The sequence below is a fragment of the Furipterus horrens genome, unplaced genomic scaffold (genome assembly GCF_987537825.1).
Source record: "Furipterus horrens unplaced genomic scaffold, mFurHor1.1.pri manual_scaffold_1, whole genome shotgun sequence".
Lineage (NCBI taxonomy): Eukaryota > Metazoa > Chordata > Mammalia > Chiroptera > Furipteridae > Furipterus > Furipterus horrens.
Genome location: NW_028327171.1, coordinates 2,426,287 through 2,447,621, shown reverse-complemented (window position 1 = coordinate 2,447,621; position 21,335 = coordinate 2,426,287). Strand labels below are relative to the sequence as shown.

At 52.4% G+C, this 21,335-nt stretch overlaps 1 protein-coding gene across 1 annotated transcript in view; it reads right to left on the bottom strand.

Annotated features, from left to right (window-relative positions):
* ITSN1 (intersectin 1) overlaps positions 1 to 21,335 on the bottom strand; it is a 159,404-nt gene that overhangs the window by 90,362 nt on the left and 47,707 nt on the right. Inside the window, exons 5-11 of the mRNA XM_090271503.1 lie at positions 18,927 to 19,087; positions 13,758 to 13,934; positions 12,182 to 12,278; positions 9,422 to 9,522; positions 3,753 to 3,816; positions 2,048 to 2,185; positions 376 to 488 (exon numbers count right to left, since the gene is read on the bottom strand). Coding sequence (XP_090127629.1) covers positions 376 to 488; positions 2,048 to 2,185; positions 3,753 to 3,816; positions 9,422 to 9,522; positions 12,182 to 12,278; positions 13,758 to 13,934; positions 18,927 to 19,087 — 851 coding nt within the window. The remainder of the gene's footprint in view (positions 1 to 375; positions 489 to 2,047; positions 2,186 to 3,752; positions 3,817 to 9,421; positions 9,523 to 12,181; positions 12,279 to 13,757; positions 13,935 to 18,926; positions 19,088 to 21,335) is intronic.

Sequence of the window (21,335 nt, the reverse complement as noted above, 5' to 3'; positions counted from 1 at the left end):
AAAATAGCTTCTTGTTATTAAGCAGTTTTCAATTCTCCCAAACAACATGAGAAAATAACAGCAGCAATTCCACTTCCTGTTCCTGGTGGTTTGAAGCAATCTCCTGAAAGGCTTTTCAATTTGAGTGATATATAGATAATATTTGTAAGTTTTTTGGTTAGTAATAAATGACCTGATTTCCATTTAATGGAGTACGAAACGTTCTTATTTCTATACATATATTCAAATCCTAAAGTGTATTAAAAGTGTCTCCTTCCCAAGGCCAGGGAAAGGACCACAGCAAGAAGGTCGATAAAAGCCCAGCTCTCTACCCCGCCTTTGCCTTAGAGACAGAAAGCCTGCAACGTGATGCAACGCGAGCAGAGACGGCCGTACCAGGTAACTTCTTCTCCAGCGGCTGGTCCTCTTCTAAGGCCGGCTCCTCGGGCAGCCGCTGCTCCGCCGAGGCCGAGCTGAGGACGGACACGCCGCTGCCCGAGCGGACCCTTCTGCGGCCGTGGGAAGGAAGAGAAGAGACACAAAGTCACGGAAAGCTGTCTAGGTGGAAACGGGAAAGTTATCAGAAAGAATTGTTAACGATGATGTCATATGTCATGGTACAGTGAGGGAAAGAAAGAAAGATTTGACCGTCACTATTTACAGTTTTTAAAAATGAATATCTGAACATCATCGGACTCGGAGCGCCAAGCCTGCTCGAATGTTCAGAAGCAACACCAAATCGGGGCAACTCCCCAGACATGAATTGGTGAAGGGTCACACAGTGGCCAGAACAGGGCCCAGGACACGGTCAGTGGCGGCCGCTACCGCCGTCACCCTTTCATGGAAGGTTAAGCTCCACCCCGGGAAGATCAGCGGATCCGCTAATGGGGGGGCGGGGGTCCTCTTTCCCTTTATCGGGCACTCCATTTCGCCTCCCCTCTTCGTAAACACAAGAAATGACTTCACTCCGAAGTATTTCAAACGAAGCACTTAGTTGACTGAGGAGCTTTCCTTCACACGTTAACCTTGCTGTTTCAAGCGGACTACCTGTCTGATTTAAATTGTCTTTGTTATTTCTAAACGCAGCTTCCAGCCTCTCGGAGTGTGTCCTCCAGCCTCTCGGAGTGCGTCCTCCAGCCTCTCGGAGTGCGTCCTCGAGCCTCTCGGAGTGTGTCCTCGAGCCGGGGCAAACAGACCCTCCGTCCGGCTACCACCTCTCCCCGCACTCAGCGTGCCGGCGGCCCCCTAGCGAGGCTCCTGCTGCCACGGACGGTTGTTTCTCACTCTTGGGGACACTTGTCTCTGCCGCTTTGCGCGATGTTTGAGGAATTAGCACAGAAACTGTCTTTTCTTCACTCTTCTTTGTGTCGGTAAGACCTCGTGTTTGTCTTTTCAGGCAGCTGTCTGGGAGGGGGTGTGGGTGTGGGTGTGGATGGAGGAGCCTCGTCACCGAGACACTTCCCAGCTGGACCCTGGTCTGCTCCCTGGCGCCTCCACTGAGGCTTGCCACAGACCAGAAAGATGTTCCTTAATTACCTTCCTGATCATAATTTCCACACGGCCAGCACTCTGTCATCTCCTGAATGCGCAGAATTCACAGGCAGAACCTTCTTGCCTTATTTAAGATGTGCAGCTGACACAGCGTCACTTAGCTGTGAGCCTCCGTGGCACAGACTGGCACAGAAGTCACCGATCTTCTGCTGTTGTCCTAATATGGGCAAGCCTCGTTTTATTGCTCCTCGGTCTACTGAGCTTCACAGGTATTGCCTTTTTTTTTTATAAATTGAAGCAAGTGAGACCCTCCACCAGCAAAAGGACTGCAATTAGCTTTATTGTGATGCCTGCTTTATTGGGATGGTCTAGAACGTCTCCAAAGTTGGCCTGTACTTAAGGAACATATCCAAGGTTAACACAGAACCTAGATAAGAAGATTTCCTTGAATTCATGGGTATCTGATCTACTCGCCAGGAATAAAAATGACTATCAGATACAGAGCCCACAAAGCCAAGTCCAAAACTGACAGACATACTCAGCCCACGGTCCCCTGTGAGGGCCACGGGCCCCTTACCTAAAGGAAGGCGGAATGTATTCTGGAGGCAGGACAGGCGGCAGTGGCTGGCCAGACATCGCAACGTCAATCAGGTGCATGGCGAGGATAAACTCTTCGGCCGTCAGCTTTCCGTCCTGATCGATGTCAGAAAGGTTCCTGTTCAACAAAAAGTCAGCTGTGATCTTGTTTCATGGAAATGTGTGCTTGTTACTATTCATGCATGAATAATTCAATGTTCTATTCTCTTGTTTGACTGTAGGCCAACTGAGTCCCCCTGTGCCTCAGTTTATAAAAATAGTACCTATTTCATACTACTGTTGCAAAGATAAAATGAGACGATCTTTAGAGCTGAAATGGTGTTCAGCATTCAACGAGTGTTACCGATGATATAATTAGACTCTTCTCAGCCCTTGCAGTCCCGTTTACAATGTATCATATTATACTTCCATTCTGTGTCAGCAAACTCGGGGGTCAGAGGGTGAATATTCAAGCTTTGTAGGACATAGTCTCCGTCACACTGAGCTCTGCCCTTGTAGCAGGAAAGCAGCCACGGAGGATACACAAACAAATGGTCAGGGTTGTCTTTACAATAACCCTCATTTACAAAAGCAGGTGCAAGCTCCCTGGGCCCCGCTGCCAGCCCCAGGCCCAGGCCTGCTTGGGTCTCTGTGGCCTCCAGCGGCAGCCCAGGTCAGGTGTTTCCTGCTCTGCAGTCTCAGAATTCAGTCCCCACAAGGCTTCATGATCAACATGCCCCAGGAGCTACTTAGGGTAAACAGATTTTTCTGGCAAGTTCAAGAGCGCGACGATAGTTAACTTCTGGACACCCAGAGAGGATGCAGAACACACAGCTGCTCCCAAGAACGTCCACAGGACAGAGGCTACACTGGGAAACGGGCTTGGCTGCTGCCGTGAATGAAGAAGCTCCTCTTAAACCTTGCATGTCCTCGGGTGGCATGAACTCCTTCTTGTAAAGGTGTAACAGTTCCACCCAGGAACACGCACACCCTAGAGGAGAGCTCTGCAAGTTGTGACAAACACGGTCTGTATACAAACCACCGCAACACGAGCACAGGAGAGTTTCCTCACCGAAGTCCCCACACCGGGGTAGCACCCCCCCACCCCGCCCCAGCCCCTGGTTAGCGCTGACCTCCTTTGTGTCCCTCAGCTGCGCCTCCTTCTGATGCCACACTCGCTTTTAAACAGGACAGAGGCGCGAATGAACCCCCACCTGCTCTGCCTGGCCTCTCCACACCCCACCACTAGCTACTCCTAGGGAAACCCAATCAGAAAGCAGGGTGATTCTTATCTCCCCATACTTGCCTAAATAATGGTTCAATCCTCACTATTCAAAATATCTTTTTATTGTGTAGGAGGAGAACATAATAAAATCCTAGTATGAGAAGCCTCACGTATTTTTTTCAAAGAGGGCAGGTTATAAACGAGAAACTGAAACATTCCAATATATTCTAGTACCATGAGAACCACCTAATAAACTGGGAGTCAACCTCCACCATTGTATCAATCTCCCGCTTTTGCATTTACCAAAATCAAAAGGGGAAAACGTAAGACAGGTAATCATTACAAGTCACTGAAAAATGAAGCACATTCCGAATGTTCATGTCTATACATAATGACACGCACCCAAAGACTGAGGCGGCCATGCCAAGTTAAGAAAGAAAGTTTCCAGTTTACGCAAACCCAGGCCCCTTTCACTCCTTACCAGATTGAAGCCAGCTGTGCCTGCGGCAAACTTGATTGCATAAGAATGGTCCTCGCTTGGGGACCTAAACGGGAAGGAAGCCGGGAAGAAAGGATCAAGATGAGTCAGCAAACCATCACTGTCCGTGCGGGAAGCCCAGCGCTCTGCCCATGAGTGCTGAGCAACCTCATGTGACCACAGCACTTTAGACAAGAGTCGCTGTTGCTCAAGAGGCATTTCAGAAACAAACTCAGGCCCCAGCGGAGAAGGGCAGAAACGCCAGGCACGGGACAGGTGTTTAACGGGTGATGAGTGGGAAGCGAGCGTGGAAAAGCTCAGTTCCAAAGGGAACCTGCCCTCCGGCCCAGGCGGCCGTCTCTATGGGAGGGGGCTTTTGTGCGCAATGCGGAAGCCTGCTCTCTCCAAGCTCGGCGTCTTCTGCCACCGCCGGCTGCCTCCACCGGGACTGACGTCGGACAAATTCGGGGACGTCTCAGTGCGGCTTCGAGGAGGACGGGACCGACGCGAGAACTCTTCTCACCGTTTTCGTTAGTAGCCGGACTTCTAAACAAAATGACGTGCCCAAGGCCGCACAAACAGCTAATGTCACGCCAACTGAAAAGAACTCCTAGAATTTCTATTCTTCTCTCAAAATCAGCTCCTACTTCTTAAAATACTTGTAAATGTCGTCATTTCTGGAACTAGACTGGCCTTCGGCACCAGGAGAGGCCCCACGGGGAGCGCCGCAGTGTTTCACACGCCAGCGCCCGGGAGACCAGCGCCGCGGGGCCCGCACGGCCTCGGGAGGCGCGGTCCTGGGAGGACGGAGGGCCCCGGGCGGAAGGCCGCAGCGACATGCTGGCAGCGCTGCTGTGCACACTGTCGCCCTCTGCGGTTTCCCTTTGCAAACGGCCTCTCATCAGAAAGCACAGCAGTGGGTGCGCTTCCCCGGCACGCCGGAGCGGACGGGGCCTCTGAGCACCCAAGGCTCCGGAGAACGTAGGGGAAAGCCCCGCGGAGCCAGAGGCTGCGGGCGCCGGCCCCAGTTCCGGCTTGAGTTTGCTGAGCGACCTGGGGCAGGCGGTTCCCTCACCCGTGGGACCCCAGGCTTCTCATTTCAGGAGTCCTTTCCGGGGTTACAAGTCTAAACCCACCGCGTAAGGAACCGCAACACGGGGTGTAGCATAGTGCTGGCACACAAAGTGCTCAGTAAACGGTCATTAATACTACTGACAATATTTTAACTTTTATTTACATATAAAATATGGGCAAAAAACACACACACGTATATACCTGTGTATTTTCACATGTATGCATGTGTGCAGCTTGATTCATATCCAGACTGGAAGTGGTCGAGTAAACAGACAGCACCCACATCATGACACAGCACCCCAAAGCCCCCCCCTGAACTTGCACCCCCCACCCCCACCGCAGCCCGACTGCTGACGGCACAGCGCGTCAGTGCGAACCCGGGCCTGTTCTGCCCAGCGCACCACTGCACGTCGTCGCAGAGCAGGACCTGAACCGCTACCACATGCATCGCGGTTTGGAGCGATTACGAATAGCAAACACTCTAAGTTTTGGTGAACGTGTGTATACACTCTTGTTGTGTGTGTACTGGAAACATCTAAGATTAATAAACAGTCTTTATTAAATTGGTGCGCAAGTTCTTAAAGGTTCTGTGATATATTGGAATGAAGAGTTCAGTGTTCAGCTTGGTCTCTAACATTGCATTTAGAATTGGCGGCATGAAAGCTGAATTGGCAAAACTTCAGTGAATGCTTTAATTTATACTTGTAAAAAGCCTCCCATTTCAGAACTGTACTTAAAAGTTAATGTTTCACCCACTCCCAGTAAAAAGTGTTAACAACAAATGAAAAGCACTAGACCCGGACCTGGATGGCACACGGTACGGCTCTGGTCCTGACTCTGCCCACTCCCGAACGGGACGCCAAGAGAACCAGCGTCCCTCACCCCTGACACGAAGGACAGGACCCAGAACTGGGACTGGCAGGCCACAGCCTGCAGGCCCCGCTTCTGTAAGCAGAGCTTTACTGGAACAAAGCCACGTCCGTCCACTGGAGCCCCGTCCACGGCAGCGAAGCCGCGCAGACAGGACATGTGGGGCCGCGGGCCCACGGGGTTTACTACTGCGCTCTTTACAGAAAAGGGTGTTGACCTCTGCACTAGAAGGTCACAGCTGTCTTCTGAGATTCTAGCCCCTGACGCTCTAGGTCCTAAGACTGGGGGTGAGACACCAGCACAGCCGAGCAGCAGCCCGAGGGAGCAGCAGAGACCCGAGCTCCGACGGCACAGAACTGGCCTGTGGAGCCCGCGTTCGTGAAAGGACACCAGTTTTGGAGCAGTGGCTTACAAGGAAACGTTACAGGACAATGACAAGTCTCAAGCTCAGAAACCCTACTCTGGGCATCCGCGTGTGGATGAGGACGCACGAGAGGAAAGGACGGAGAGGATCAAACGAAGGTAACACTTCACTCCAAGCCCCGGCTCTGCCCTCCGTGATGAACAGATGCAGAACCGGCGAGCACAGTCGCCGTCCCAGAGGCAAGAAGAGAATAACACGCGGCCCTGAGGCGAGGGCCCCAGAACCCCGCCGGGGCTCCCGAGCCGGAACTGGGGGCGGGCCTGCTCCGTGCAATGGGGTCGTCTCCCTGAGAGGGGGCAGTGGCGTGTACGAGGTGCGCGCCTGCGCAGAGAGCCCGGGAACCCATGGGGGGACTGTGCCCCGCTGCGCCGGCCCGCACGGTGGGCGAGCTCAGGCTCTCTCCTGCCCCCGCTGAGAACCCACGGACGACATCCGTGCCCCCACAGCACGCTCTCACGGGGGCAGCCACCGTCCGACGGCACCCGGGAGCGGGTGTGGACGTAAAACACGGCCGTGATGAGGGCCCCTCCGGGCTCAGCAGCACGTTACCCGTGGGCACCGCCACGGCTCCGGCCCGGGGCAGCCAGTCTGCAGGGTCTGTGCAGTTTCTGGGGCGCTAACCCCACTTCCCCCCCAAACGTATGAGAATGCAGGTGACTGGAAGTGACAGTACACGGATGACCCAGATGGCCCCTCCAGTGATATTAGAACATTAATCCTCCTACGCTAAGCTGGTATTCATAACACTAGGGTGTCCCATCTCCAAGGCTGAGAGCTGCTGCATTAGATTAAGAAATTACAGTTACATGTAAAAATGCTTTGGAAAGTTTTTATTTATTTATTTTAAAAAATGTTTTAGTTATTCTATTACAGCTGTCCCAATTTTCCTCCCTTCACCCTATTTATTTTTAGAGCGCGGAAGTGGGTTGGGGGGAGAGAAACACTGATGCGCGAGAGACTTCGGTCAGTTGCCTCCCGTCACCCCCAACTGGGGACCCGGCCTGCACCCCAGGCCTGCGCCCTGGCTGAGAAATGAATCAGCAACCTTTCAGTTTGCGGGACGATGCCCAACCCACTGAGCCACACCCATCAGGGCACTTTTAAAGTTTTAAGTTCCTTTAAAACAAGAAACCACACACACAAAAAAAAACTATGAAGGAACAAAAATAAGAGATTAGGACTATGAAATTATCTGTTTCACTTGGGCCCCTTTACATCCTGGGACCTTCTCTCAACTCTTCCTCTTACTCTTGAGCTGAACGAGCCACTTCTCTCGGGGTTCAGGAGTCACATCGTTATTGTCCCAAGTGTCATCATGACAATGGCCTTTGCATCTCGTCCAGCTCAACAAACCAGCCTTGCTTCCCTCGACAGCCTCACCACGGGAAAACTACATTTTATTTATTCCTGTTTTTAAATTCACTGTAATAAATTATTCTGTTTGTCCTGACTATACAAAGATCTGATATGAAAATAAAATTCCCACCTTAAATTCTAGCCAGGACGGAAGGGTAATAAGTATGCAGATAAACATTAGCAAAATCTGCTCCTTATCGTATATTTCAAATTTTGCTTTCTGCCTCAGACAGTGGCCGTTCTGGGTGGAAGATGCTGCCTCTCAGTCAGAAAACACACTCTCAGCCACGAGGATGTCTCCTCCCGTGTTGCGTCTGAGCACTATTTTAAATAACTCACAGCGAATAACAACAGTGCTTTGCAGGAATGTTTTGGCTCCGGGCCTCTGTGGGGGGAGCACTGGCCCCGGATAGACCAGGGTAAGCGGTCCCTGAAACGGCTCCGCAGAACCTGCCTCCGGCGCCCGGGGAAGCCGGGCGGGCTGTCCGCACCGTGTAGGAGCCGCGCCCAGAGAGCGGCAGACAGGGAGCCCGGGCAGGCTCCCGCCCCGCCCCCCCAGTGACCACCAGGTGCTGGCGATGACGGCTGAGCTCTGTTGGGGGGCTGTGGGGGGACAGGGTTCAAGACCGTGTCGGAACCCTTCCAAAGTCTCCCCCAATCCTGACATTTTGAAGCAAGAGTCAAGTTTGCTGTTAGAAATAAAAACTGCAGTGGCAAGTGACGGCAAAAAGGACAGTGAGGCTCCGACAAGGAGTGGTCTGACTTCATGGGGGGCACGTCTGCGCCCCGAGAAAGTGAACCGTCCCGCCTCCCCTTCCGTGTCTGTTAGCTGGCGGTGACGTTCTCCTCTAAATCATGCTTTGCTTTATAACTCTCGGATCAATTTTAAGTGTTTAATCCCCCACTAGAAAGGTTCCTGGACAGTACCCTAAAATCTGCCCTACCGTTGTGACGTAGATGACAAAATCTTTTTAAAAGAAAAACCCACTGAGCCCCGGCCAGGTGGCTCAGTTGGTTGAAGGGCCATCCCGTGCACCAAAAGACAGTGGGTCTGCTCCCTGGGCAAGACACACACCCAGGTTACAGGTTCGATCCCCGGGCGGGGCACGTACGGGAGGCACCCGATTGGTGCTTCTCTCTCACGTCGCTGTTTCTTTCCTTTATTATTATTACTTCTTTAATCCTCACCTGGGGACATTTGTTTTCATTGCTTTGGGAGAGAGAGAAACATAGATGGGAAAGCAAAATGTCCGTTGGTGGCCTGTCACCCGTGCCCTGACCGGGAATCAAACCCATAACCATAACCTTTCGGTTATGGGACGACACTCTGGCCAGCTGAGCCGAGCCACACCAGGCAGGGCTCTCACAGCGATGCTTCTTTCTTTTTCTTTCTCTTTCTCTACCCATCCCCCTCCCGTCTCTAAAACCAAACATATCCTCGGGTGAGGATTTTTAAAAAGTCCATTAAGATCATATACCTCGGCTCTGACCTCTCACGTGAACAAATCAGACCCAAACAGGTGAGTGGCAGCGCCGTGTGACAAACTCCCCAGACAGCAGTCAGCTTCCCCGCCCCCGCCCCGCGCACAGGCCATTCCAAGTTCATTGGCAAAGCTGGGCTTCAGAACTTGAACGAGTTTTTGTTCCCAGCGTCTTTCCTTCGCCGGTGCTGTGATTTGTATACTCATGGCATCCAGGGTGCGGGAGGACCCATGGTCTGTCCCACTGACCAGGGGGCCAGGGGGCCGACGTCTGAGGCACCAAAGAATAAAGCAGCTGTGGCTTTACCAGCAGATGAGAACTCAGTGTAAAGACCACAACGAAAACCCGGTTCAGAAAGAGCCAGCGGAGACCGGCGTTTGGAAAATATCTCAGGCCCGACATCTACAGACAATTCGCGTTTGGAACAAAGATCATATTTCACTAAATTAAATTCCCTTGTAAATACCTGTCAAGTGTCCGCTCATGGTCTTGTCGTGGCTGTTGAAGAGCTGCCGGTACTTCAGCCTGGATGACTGGGGGACGGCCCATTCTGCCAGCGGAGGGGCGCTGGGGAAAGAGGGGGCAGCGGGAGGCGTGAGCAGGGGGACGGCCAGCTCAGAGCGCCCCTGGAAAGCGCACTGTGACCTTTTTGTCACTTTGGAACCACAATTCCTGAATGTTCTGTAACGAGCATGTCCATTTTTTAAGGTTATAAACATTTCTTTCACAACAGACACAAGTAAGCTGATGATCTTTCCAGAATCAAGGGGCAGCATAATAGACCGAGCACACACACAACTCAGTAATTTAAGGTTCTACAAACAAGTGGAGAAGCTCCTCGGACCTGAGAGGCTCCAAACGATGCCCAGGCCTTCCTAAACTTCCGAGTGGGTCTCCTTTGGTTTAAAAAGCAAGGCTGAGAGCAGACAAATAACTTCCTTTACAGGCATTAACTCTTTAAAATGTTTAGCCTTCTACACACCAAAATGTATTTCTTAATGAAAGGAAACTATTCTCTTCTGGGAACTTTAAATTCCCACAAATGGAGAGTTTCCCAGAAAGGAGTGAACACTGGCGGCCAGGCAGGGAGCCCGCTTTCCGCCCACAGCCCTGGCCCGAGGGAGCCGGGCCAGCAGGCAGGCGAGTCTGTCTGCACCCTGAGGGGCTCCCCGGAGCAGTCCCCACTCAGGGACCCGCTGGCAGCCGTGGCTTGTTAGGGGCCCCACAGCCAAAACGTGATACAAGAATAGCATTCCATTTCCAGGACAGACCGCAGCTAATGCCCCACTTGCCATTTCCTTTCATCTCCACAAAAACACCTGTTTCTCACACGTAAAGCAAAATTTTAATCCTAAACTGAATCTCCCGGTCATCATTTATATAGGCTACCTGTGCACTTATACGGATGCTATGCACTTCATAAGCACAGGAAGTGGCCCCAATCACTCGAAAAGTACCTACAGAAATTCGCTTTTTCAAGTTCTAATAAAAAACACTTACCAACATCTGTTCTGCTGGGCGTACTTCTGTAACAACTCCCTCATTTTAAACTAGTATTTTGCTGATTCCAACTCCTGCCTACATGTCAAGAAGCTGGTTATCTTTCTGCTGCACCCAGGGGTGCAGGGTGTTACTCACAGAAGTGGTCCCAGATTACACTTATCAAGTCCCAGTTTTCTGCAAACTTCCTGAGAATTTAAATGGGCTAAAAATTCATTGACAGGGAACCAAACGTTAGGTGCCACACAAAAGAATTGGCTGGAGCTTTGTATTATTGAAAAGATGACTACCTATAAAAACACAGTTGTCTTAATAGCATTACTGTTTACTAATGCTGATTACTTATTCATTCTAACGTCATCAATCAGCTTTGAGCCAGACTTCAAATCCCTTGTGCAGAGCCAGAGAAAACTCAAACCTCCAGCACGGTGCTGGAGGAGGAAGTCCTCGGAATTCCGTGTCAGATGAGCAGAGTGAAATCTCAGCTCTGGGGCTGAGTCAGCTGCCAACCCCGGGCGGGCGAGGAGCATCACCTCCGTGGGCTTATTCCCTCGGTCACACTCTGAGATGACATGTGCCGTGCGGGAGGATGGGAGGGTTTGAGGGGATTAATAAGGCGTCTGGTAAGAAGATGCGCCATGAAGGGTCCCGAGTCTCAGGAGTAGAACCTTAACTGAATGGGACACAAATGTCTGTGTGCCACACCCACCCAAGTTTCTGGGGCAAACTTCCATTGCTAGGAACTCGTGCCTTAAAATCAGAAGGAACTCAGTTCAACTCCGGGCTCTATTACTTAAGAGTTACGTTATTCTGAGCAAGCCACCGATGTCCCTTAGCTGCCACCTCGTCTGTAACAACAGAGAGCCTAAGAGTCTCTTCACAGGGGGAAGGTGAGCGTTAAATGAGTTCACGTGCATCAAGCGTCTGGCACAGTGCTTTTCAGTTTACAGATTTTCTTTAAATCACGTTCTAAAAGGTAATGAATTATTGAGTTAGATCCAAAACGCTTTTCTCTTTAAAAGCGGAAAAATGACTTGATTCACGTAGGAAAGATTTCTAAAGAGGACTGAAACAACAAAAGATAGAAACGTCTCCATTTACACTCCCTTTCATTCCAAAAGTTCTGAGGTCGCCGACAAAGGGAGCCCAATTTCCCATCTTAGCGCAGCCATTTGCAAGGGAAAAACAAGGGTAAAAGAAAATACAAATATGGAAGATAATAGGGAACCAAGATTGGCCAAAACAGAAGCAGTGACATCAGGTCAGCTCTGCCAAGACCGAGCCGCATATCTGGTTAGTACGAAGTGCACACTCATCTGAATAACCCATTTCACAAAAACTGATCGTAAATAAGGTTTTACTAATTAATTCACACAGACCGCATAAGATCATCTGAGCTGGAATTTAAAATAAGGCCAACTGTGGCTCTCATCATCACATACAAATTTTATCAGTTTTTACTGACACAAAATAGTCCATTGCTTCTGCCCCTTACACCCAGGGCTCTACTTTATCCATTTCAAACATCTACTACTATTTGTTATCCTCGTGAGAAAGCAACCTTTAAAGGAAATATCTTGTCCTTGATTCTGTCGTCCCTACAGGAAATGATAAAACCTAGTAGCACGACCCGGATTGAGAAAGCTTTAGCACACTGTCACATGTGTGAGTTAACCGCAACAGCCTGAGCCGCCCTGCCCACTGGAAGAGAAGCGAACGTACTTACCTGGCCACGTCGAACGACTGTGCCTTCTGCAACTTGGTGTTTAACTGGGACCCTGGACCGGACCTACTGAAAGAAGAACTCTTTGGCAATGTGGCTGCTGTAGAAACAAATAAATGTGGAATAATTTTAATTCTACAAAGACAAGAAACTTTCCCTATTTACGAAAATTAAGATGCATAGTCATCAAGTCTGTGGCAAAATTATTCCCCCTTCCTTCCCATCCTGGACTCAGGAAAGAGTTGCCCCTGCCTTGCCTCGCACCCACCCGCCAGAGCTGCTTCTCCTCAGTTGCCTTACTAAGCAGAGGTGTTTGCACCCGGAACCCTGGCACCGCGTCTCACACGGAGCAGCGTATTTTAAAGGATCTGCCCGCAGTGAAAGAAGGAACGGCTTAAACACACGGACGGCATGTTCCTGACTGCACTGGAGGGGCTGCAGTGCGAGGAGTCACGGACCCAAAGTCGGCCAGATGACACGTGATGCTGGGGGCGGCCAGCTTTCGCGTCTGAACCACACTGAGTCTGCGCAGCCGTGTGTCAGGGAGCAAACCCCTCACCCAGCCTGCTGTAACGCAACCCCTGCCATCAGCCACGGAAGAGAACAAGAGGGCGCGTGGACTCAGCGACGTTCCTGGGAAAACAACGGCGAGCACGTTCTTGGCTGCCGTCACATCTGCAGTCACGGTCACAGACGGAAGATGAACTTCATGTGACAAGAAAGTCTTTTTAAAAGGGGCACATTTACACTCTCTGGCTATAACTGAATGACACGCCCTAAAGGCGTAATAAGTGCAGGAGGCCAGGCAAAGAAATAATGACTCAAGTATAATGCTAATCCTACACGGTCACCACCACAGAACTGACTCAGATACACTCCGAATCCTCGAGAAATATAAGCTTTACTGCGGTGAATTCCGTAAGATTTGTGGGACTAAGGCTATCTGCCTCTACACTTGATGCTTTCTTTTAATTAAAGGGACAAGAACTTTGAATAAAGTCTTGAAACTAAACCAGGAACTTTTTGGCCCTTTTCTTCAATTACGCAAGTATGTACACCGTGACCTCAACCTATTCAGGCTTTTAGCAGAACTGCTCTGCGTCTGCCAGTTCACTCCAGCCCTTCGACAGTAGGGATGGGCAGCAACGTGCCCCCCCCGTGCCCCTAAGCCCACCCTCATAGGTCCACCCCAAAGGGACTGACTTGTTTATTAGCAATTCAGAGCCGCTGAGGAAAAGCAGTAACTGACACACGGACACACAGAACGCTCCCACGCTATCCAACGTCAGCTGCTCCTGCCGAGCCCTGGAAGGGAAGCTCCGCTCCGGGTCTCAGCCGCTGAGCTCATCTCTGTGCACAGCGGTGTCCGGGTGCCCTCACCCCGGCCTCCTTCCCCTCCCTCTAGCCCGGCACAGCCCACTGGGTATGCTGGAGAAATCGAGGGACTAAATGGACAGAAATGAAGCTACTTTCCTCTGGAATAAAACAGCACTTAAATATTATCAGAAAGTGAAGAGAGAAGATTTCCTGAGAATCCACGGCATCAGAATTCAGCCCATGGATTCACCGGGTCACGTACCAGGATGAGCAAACGCAGGCAGAGGCTGGATAACGGGGGCCCCGTTGGCCAGGGGGGGCACGGCTGCTGGAGGGACGGAGGGCACGAGGGGCGGGGACATCCCGACCACGGGGATGGATCCCATTGGCACTGGAGCGACGGCCGGGAGCGGCGGCATGCCGGCCATGCCTCCTAGACCTGCGGAGGAAGCAGCGCCACAAACTCACCCGGAGGCACAGTGCGGCACTCGGTGACAGTTAACCCAGGGCTGTTTGAAGAAGAAAACCTCTTTCCACGTGTAATACATTCCCGTTTAAAATATGCGTTCAGAGTGATCGTTTTGAAGAGTACCAAAAATCACGTCCAGGGGCAAGACCCAACCTGAAGAGGGATCTACTGGCCAAAGTTAGGGATCAATCAGAGTAATAACTGCAACGGACTGAAAGCCACAGAAGAGAATTAAACTCATGAATGCATAATGGCATTTTAAAACAAATGAACCAAAATACCCTAGTGGGTCGGTTTATTTGGAAGACTACTAAATACAGGGGGAAAACTAAATCAAACATTTACCCACTGCTCCCCAGAGCAGCCGACCATCTGACGGGGAAGTTTCTCCTCAGAGAAGCAGTCCAACCAAAAAATGAAGAAATCACAGAACTAAAATGAACAGTCCCTTCCTTTCCTGCTTCTCTGTCCTGGCTCACGATCCTGGGATGTAAGAGGCACACATAACGGGCCTGCGTCTGGTTCCTGGTTCCCTTGAGAGCCCCTAAACCCCTGTGCTTTCCTGACTGGTAGGGGCACCTCTGGTTACAGTACTTGGTGTTGATCCCTGGGTCCTGACCCGAGGGCTGTCTGGAGGGTTGAGTGTCCTTCTGTATTCAAATGAGGTGGCTGGGGGTGGGTCTGTAAATAGCTGCAGGACTGGAGCTGGTGACAGGAAGCCCCAAAGGCACAGTCAGAGGACTGGAAAGTGCCACCCCACCACCCCACCCCCACAGGCCCCAGCGCAGGGAGAGGCCCGGAGGCTGAACTCATCAATGGCCGGTGATGGCACCCATCGTGCCCACATAGCGAGCCGTCCACTAAAACCCCCACACGATGGGGTCTGCGGAGCGTCCGAGCCGGAGAGCACGCCCACATGCGGCAGGGAGGTGCACCCCACTCCGTACCCCTCATCATACCCCACGTTTCGTCGGCTGTTCTAGCGAATTACAGAAAAGGGGAGAAGTCACACAGAAGGACGGGGACCCTGGGGACCCACTACCTGTAACTCGCGTGAGGACAGCCCTGTGAGAAGGGGCGCTTCCACCCGCAGGATCTGACGCGCGCCCCCGGCGGTCGGTGTCGGAAGGGAACTGAATGGTAAGTTCGTGTCCGGAGGGTTAGAACGGTGGCTGGTGTGGCTTCTCTGGACACAGAATTCCCGGTTCCTTCTTTCCCCAAGAGCCCTAAGCATTCTGCTGCAGGAAGCGCTGCCGGGAAAAAGCCTGCAAACACTGCAGCTTCCTCTCCTGGAAGTCCTGTGCTTTCTTCCATGTCCTGACGACTCTGTCTCACTAGGCTGACTTCAGTGCTGGTCTCCCCGAGCCAATATGCTCAGACACGCACCACGCCCTTTCAAACACTGTTTCAAACCTTCCATTGCAAGACAGCTGTCTTGAGCTGGTCCCTAAGATGTGCCCCACACCCTTGCTTCGGCTTCCGTCCCGGGGACCCCGCCTTTCTTCGCCTGGGACATCTGTCACTTTCTCAAATCCTGTCTCCTTTTTCATTTCCTTTTAATTTTGGAAGTCTTCCTCTCCTCACCTCCTATTTCTCTGGACGGTATCACTTGTGCTGCTCCCAGTTTAGATGTAGCTGCTGAAATGACTGCTCCTTTTACCTCTCCCCCTTTCCTGAGTCGTCGCCTATTTCTGGGGTTTCAAGAGGCAGGTTTACGTCGGCCTTCCACAGCGAGCATCCGCTGCCTGGTGCCCGCTGGCTCGTTTGGAAACAGCAGGCTGCTGGTGCGCTGTCCCTGTCCCTGGGGATGCTGTCTGGCTCTCATCCTCTTTTCTTCTAATAATAGCTTTGCTGGGCTCTGACCTTGCCGGACACCACCTGTCACTCACGCTCACGGGAGCCTGGCTTCTTGGGCCTCCCCGCCTCCGCGCTCCTCCCCGTCTGTGGCCGGGACCCCCTTTCCCTCGGTTCTGACCCCCCTCAGCATGGGGCCCTGTCCCAAAAGGAAGCCTAGTCTTCTCACTCCAGGAACCATCGTGGAAACCACTCTGGGACATCCTGGTTCTCCCCAATTTCAGGTGACCGACTCAGCTTTTAAACAGCCACTGCAAAGACTATGTCCTTTCACCAAACGACTGACTCCCTTCTCTGAACGAGTATTTTCTGGGTATTTCTACTTAAATGCATCCACCAAAGGCCGTGTTTTGGAAGCCATCCCTCTTGATGATGCTTTGGTTGGTTTTCCAAACACGTGAGGGGCCACGGCACAGAACAGCTGGCACCCCTACGGAGCCCAGGACTCGGCACCAGGACGGGCACGCACGAGGTCTGCACCCCTGAACATCTCTCCTCCACCAACGCGTGCCCCCTGCTCACGAGTTCTCTGCGGCTTCCCAGTGCACTTACAGAAAGAAATCCTAAGTCCTCAGTGGCCCTTTCAGGCCCCCAACCACCGGGCTCTGGCCTGACCGCCCGGGGCTGAGGCCCCCCAAGTCTGCAGCGGCCCCCTCTCCCTTCTGGCTCCCACGCCAAGCGAGTTTTTGCCCGAAGGCCTTGGCAACCCTCGGGCCTGGAGGTCTCCCCCCGGGCCTTCCCGCGGCCCTCACCTCTAAGCCAGCGCAAAGCCGCCCTGAGACCGCCTCCCGGCCGCCTGCCCCGTTGGTCCCCGCTCCGTGACCCCGTGCGCCTGTCTCCTTGCGGGCTCCCCCCGCCTGACAAGCCGCCTCCCGGCAGCAGGAGCCACGACGCCCCGCTCGTCACCAGGTCCCCACCCGCTCGGACACAGTTGGGGCTTAAAAATACTGGTTGACTTCAATGAAACCACGGCCTCTGGTCAAAAAGGAATCAATAAATACAATTTTAAAAAATCAAAAGAACAACCTCTCTTGAAACAGGCGGGGTCGGAGCAGGGCAGAGGGGTGCCAGCCGCACACGCTCCGGCCGCTCCCCGCCGCGCCCCCGCCCCTGCGCCCGGCCCAGGACAGCGGATGGGGCGACCACGGCCCCGGCTCCCGGGCGCCAGCCCACTGTGGGCTGCCCCGCGTCACCTGGCGGCTTGGTGGTGACGATGGCAGGGCGAGAGGGGACTAAGGGCGCCAAACTGAGCGCCGTTAGAGAACCTCCGCTGGAACGAGCTCTGCCGCCCTTTTCAGAACGATGGGGGAAGGGGTGCTCTTGTACCAAGTAAACTACTGTACGCGAAGGCTCGCTGCGGAAGGGCCAGGGAATGCCTGGTCGGTGATGTCTGATATTACTGGAAGACAAGAAGAAGAACAGCAATAGGTTATTTTGTTCTCAAGTAGCCAGAAGTGAAAGGAAAACAAGGTCCTGGGCTGAGCTGAGACGTGGAACCAGAAACGCCAGCCGAGGCCCGGGCCCTGAGCGGCCGTGGGCCCCCTCACAGGACCCGGGGCGGCGGGCGCCTGGCGGCAGCGCCGAGACTGACCAGCAGGCGTGGGTCAGCGCCCCCAGAGCAGGGCCAGGCTCCCTGGGCGACCGGGTGGCCCGCGGGGCAGGGTGCTGCCGCCAGGACCGTTAAGTCAGCGGGGCCTCTGGGGCTGGACCCCTGCAGCCGAGCGGAGGAAGGGGAGCCGGGCAAGTGTCAGCGGAAGGAGCACCGACCCCGGGTCCGAGGTCAGCACAGGACACGGACGCCTCTTGTCACCGGCCCTCTCTCCGCCGGAGGGAGCTGCTCAGCCACCCGGGTCCTGGCGGCACAGGGGGCACAGACAGCCACCTTCAGAGGCTCTGAGCGACTCCCGCCGGAGCGGGCTGCGGCACGAAAGGCCAGGCCCTAGGGACGCCCGAGGGACCAGGGGCCTGGCCACCGGGGCTCCTGCCCCGCCTGCCTCTGCGCCCCCCAGCCCTCGCCCGCAGGGCTGGGTCTCTCCTGCCCAGGGGCCGCCGTCCCTGCCTGCCCGGAACCTGCACCTTCCCCTGATGAAAGCCGGTCCCGGGCCAGACCTCACCAAGGAGGGCTGCCAACAGGAAACCCGTCAGGGAAAACCAGGCACTTTCTACTTCACTTCATAATCAACTATGCCAGAGGTGACCTGAACCCTGCGTGCCACCGTAATTCGAAATTTGGATCACCATGAGAAAAAGGTATATCCATATGTAACCCGAAGGTACAAAAACAGGGAACAAAACACAAACTACAAATTAGTCCATTGTCATTTACATGCAAAGCCATCAAAAAAGGAGTCGCGGGGAGCACCGGGGGCACTTCTGGGAAAACCTGTCCCCGTAGCTCCCAGGAACGCTGGCCCTCAAGGGTGAGTCACTACTGACTGCCCCTGCCAAATCCACCTCCCCTTGTCACCTGTCATCAGATATCTCAGAGAGAACGTCCCCATAAATCAGATGTGACATCTGATTACTGGAATCTTTAAATCAACCTAAATAATCAAAGTCTAGGGTGAGACCGGAGAAGAAATCTGTGGTTGGTGATCTTAGTCAACTGATTACTGATTGATTTTTAAGAGAAATACCTGGCTAAAGGATAACATTTTATAGAATTATGTTTATAATGGGGATCACAGTGTTTTTCCCCCGCTTCATTTTATTCTGAGAGAATTTCATGTGGCCAATTTCCTTGATACTGTGAATTTAAATACTTTGAGATACCATAATCCGAAACAACTGTTTAGACACAAGGGAAAATAAAGATGTCCGGAAACAGAAAACCAAGAGGAAGCCCGGGGCCACAGGAGGGCGGGAAGGAGACGCAGCGGCGGGCGGCGGGTCTGCCCCTCCGCCCTTGGCCTGCGTTCCCAGCGCCCCGCGGGGTCACCGTGTGCCCTGGCTCCCCTCCCCCAGCACCACCCTTCTTCCTCGGCCACCGTTTTTCAGACGGAATTACCTCCTTGGATTGCACAATGCCAGACACTGGGAGGGGGAAGAAGGGAACGTTTATGTCCAAATCTACAATGAAATATAGGGCCGCTCCCTCGTGACACTCACCGAACGCGGGCACACTGGAAATGGCCACCGGCTGCTGTTTCATGACGGGGGGCAGCGCCGAGGGGAGCTGGTACCCTTGCAGCTTCAGTTTGATAAGTTTCATGGCGATGGAGAACTCCACTTGATCCATTCTCCCGTCATTGTTCATATCAGCTAGGGCCCTGCAGACCAACAGCAGGGCTTAGGAGACCATGACCATGACCGTGACCTGTCCCCACCCCCACCCCCACCCATCCAGACTAGTCAGCCCCCCAGAACCTGGGGAGAACAAAACAGAAGAAACAAAGCAACACAGAAATTTTATCTACCGAGTAGGGAACTGGAAATTCTGACAAAATCTTATGTAAATATAAAATACTTTCCATTGTATGATTCTTGACTCATACGATACACAAGGCACTTCTCAGTCTGAATGTCAAGGCTACGTCCCTTGGACACCAAGTGATGGAGACGTCCTTCCACTGGGCAGTGGTGACGGTTGCAGACCCCGTGGACGGACTAACCACCAGGGAACTGTATGTACACTTTACAAGGGTGAATTTCACTGCCAATGATGTCACAGAAGCATCAGAGCCCTGGCTGGCGTGGCTCAGTGGGCTGGAGCGCTGCCTCGTAGCCGAAAGGTTCCAGGGTGTGCCCAGGCTGTGGGTTCGATCCCTGGTCCAGCGTGGACGCGAGGCAGCCAACCAATGCTTCTCCCCCCGCCCCCCTCCCTAAAAGCAATGAAAAAAATGTTCTCAGGTGAGGACTAAAAAAAGTATTAGAAGAAAGGTGCTGCCCTGGCTGGATGGCTCAGGCGGTTGGAGCGTGTCCCCGTACACCGAAAAGGTGGCAGGTTCGGTCCCTGGGCCAGGCCCGTAAGGAAGGCAGCAGAGCGAAGTTTCTCTCCCCCTCTTCCTCTCTCTAAATATCAGTAAAAACTAATCCTCATCACAGAATTTTTTTAAAAATTTAAAAAGAGAGGAAAGATCACATGTGGAGATAACGGACTGGACCGCACCAGCTCCTCTGTGGGGCCCCACAAGCCTCAGCGTGCGGGTGTGACATGCTGCGCTGTGACTGTACTGTCCCTTAAAGCTGCAAAAATTAACTGAACAAGCTAACAAGTGTGTTTACTATTTGAAAATGGGACTGAAAAGTAAACGGTCAAGTGTAACCCGCAGCAAGCTTTCAGGCGAAGTACGTTCTCGCCAAGAAGAGAAACGGAAAGGGTCTGCACTCGCAGCTGGAAACTGCTGTGCGTGTTCATGACTTAGACTTCTCCGCCTCAAAAGCGGCCAATTTCTTTGCGTCTAGATACTAAAAGAGAGAGGATTTATTTTTAAAACAAACCTTAAGAACACTGTATCTGAAACATCAAATGATAAGACCAGCTGCTCCAATCAAAACGCTAGGACTAGCAATCTTTTAAATGAGCCCCAACCAGGGAGCGTCCAAAAAAGAAAATGGAGTTTCACAGAAAATAAGCTTATAATTAATAAGCAGTAATAGGATTGCTCAGTTAAGTCAAAGAGAGAAAATATGAAACAAGAAGAAAGCACGACATACAACAGATTAAAGATCTCTAAGAATGTTAGAAACTGTGCAAGGCAACACTACTCTTCCGGAGAATAAAGGTCAGAAAGCAGGAGAGAGAACCCAGCCACGGGGAGCGCCGGGCTGACTCAGCTAGAACTCCCCGCCCTCTGCAGCCGAGACCCGCCCGGCAACCCAGCCAGGGGCGCCTGCCCTCGCTCACGCCCGGGAGCCCGAGCACTGCCGCCCACGGGCTCCGCGGCCACGTGGCTCCGTCCGCCAGACACTCACGCAGGCCCTCTGCCAAGCTCGCCGACAGACCGCGCCTCCCCTGGTCGGTTCATAGAAACCCCTTGTGTGTCAGATACAAACTGTGCATCTGTCAACTGCTGAACGACTTTTTAATTTTGTTACTTGTCTGTTCATTTTGTGTACAGTACCTTTTCTGTAAAATACCCTACATTTTTATTTACAAAATATTTCTTTTTATTACTCAGCTTGTAGGTTTTCAGTCCTTTACTTTCTAGACTTATTTGATGACATTTCCATCGTTAAACCAACTGTAATCGCACGTGTGTGTGTGGTATGTTATCCTAAGGCTCAACTTTGTTTCTTCCAGATGCATCTCTACACTTCCCAGCAATATTTATTAACGAATCCGCCCTCTTCTCGTTGAACTGAAAACTAGTTTTGTTGTCATTTAAATATTCATACAAAACGAGCCCTCGTTCCAGGTGACCTTGCGTGAACAGCTCCGCCAATATGACAGTGGTCTGGCCACGCGTGCTCCGCGGTGCATTCTGGGAGCGGGCCAGGCCTTTTTTTTTTTTTTTTCTTTCTTTATAAAAAAACTTTGTTAGGCTACTCACAGGCATCTTTGCTCCCTACCAACTT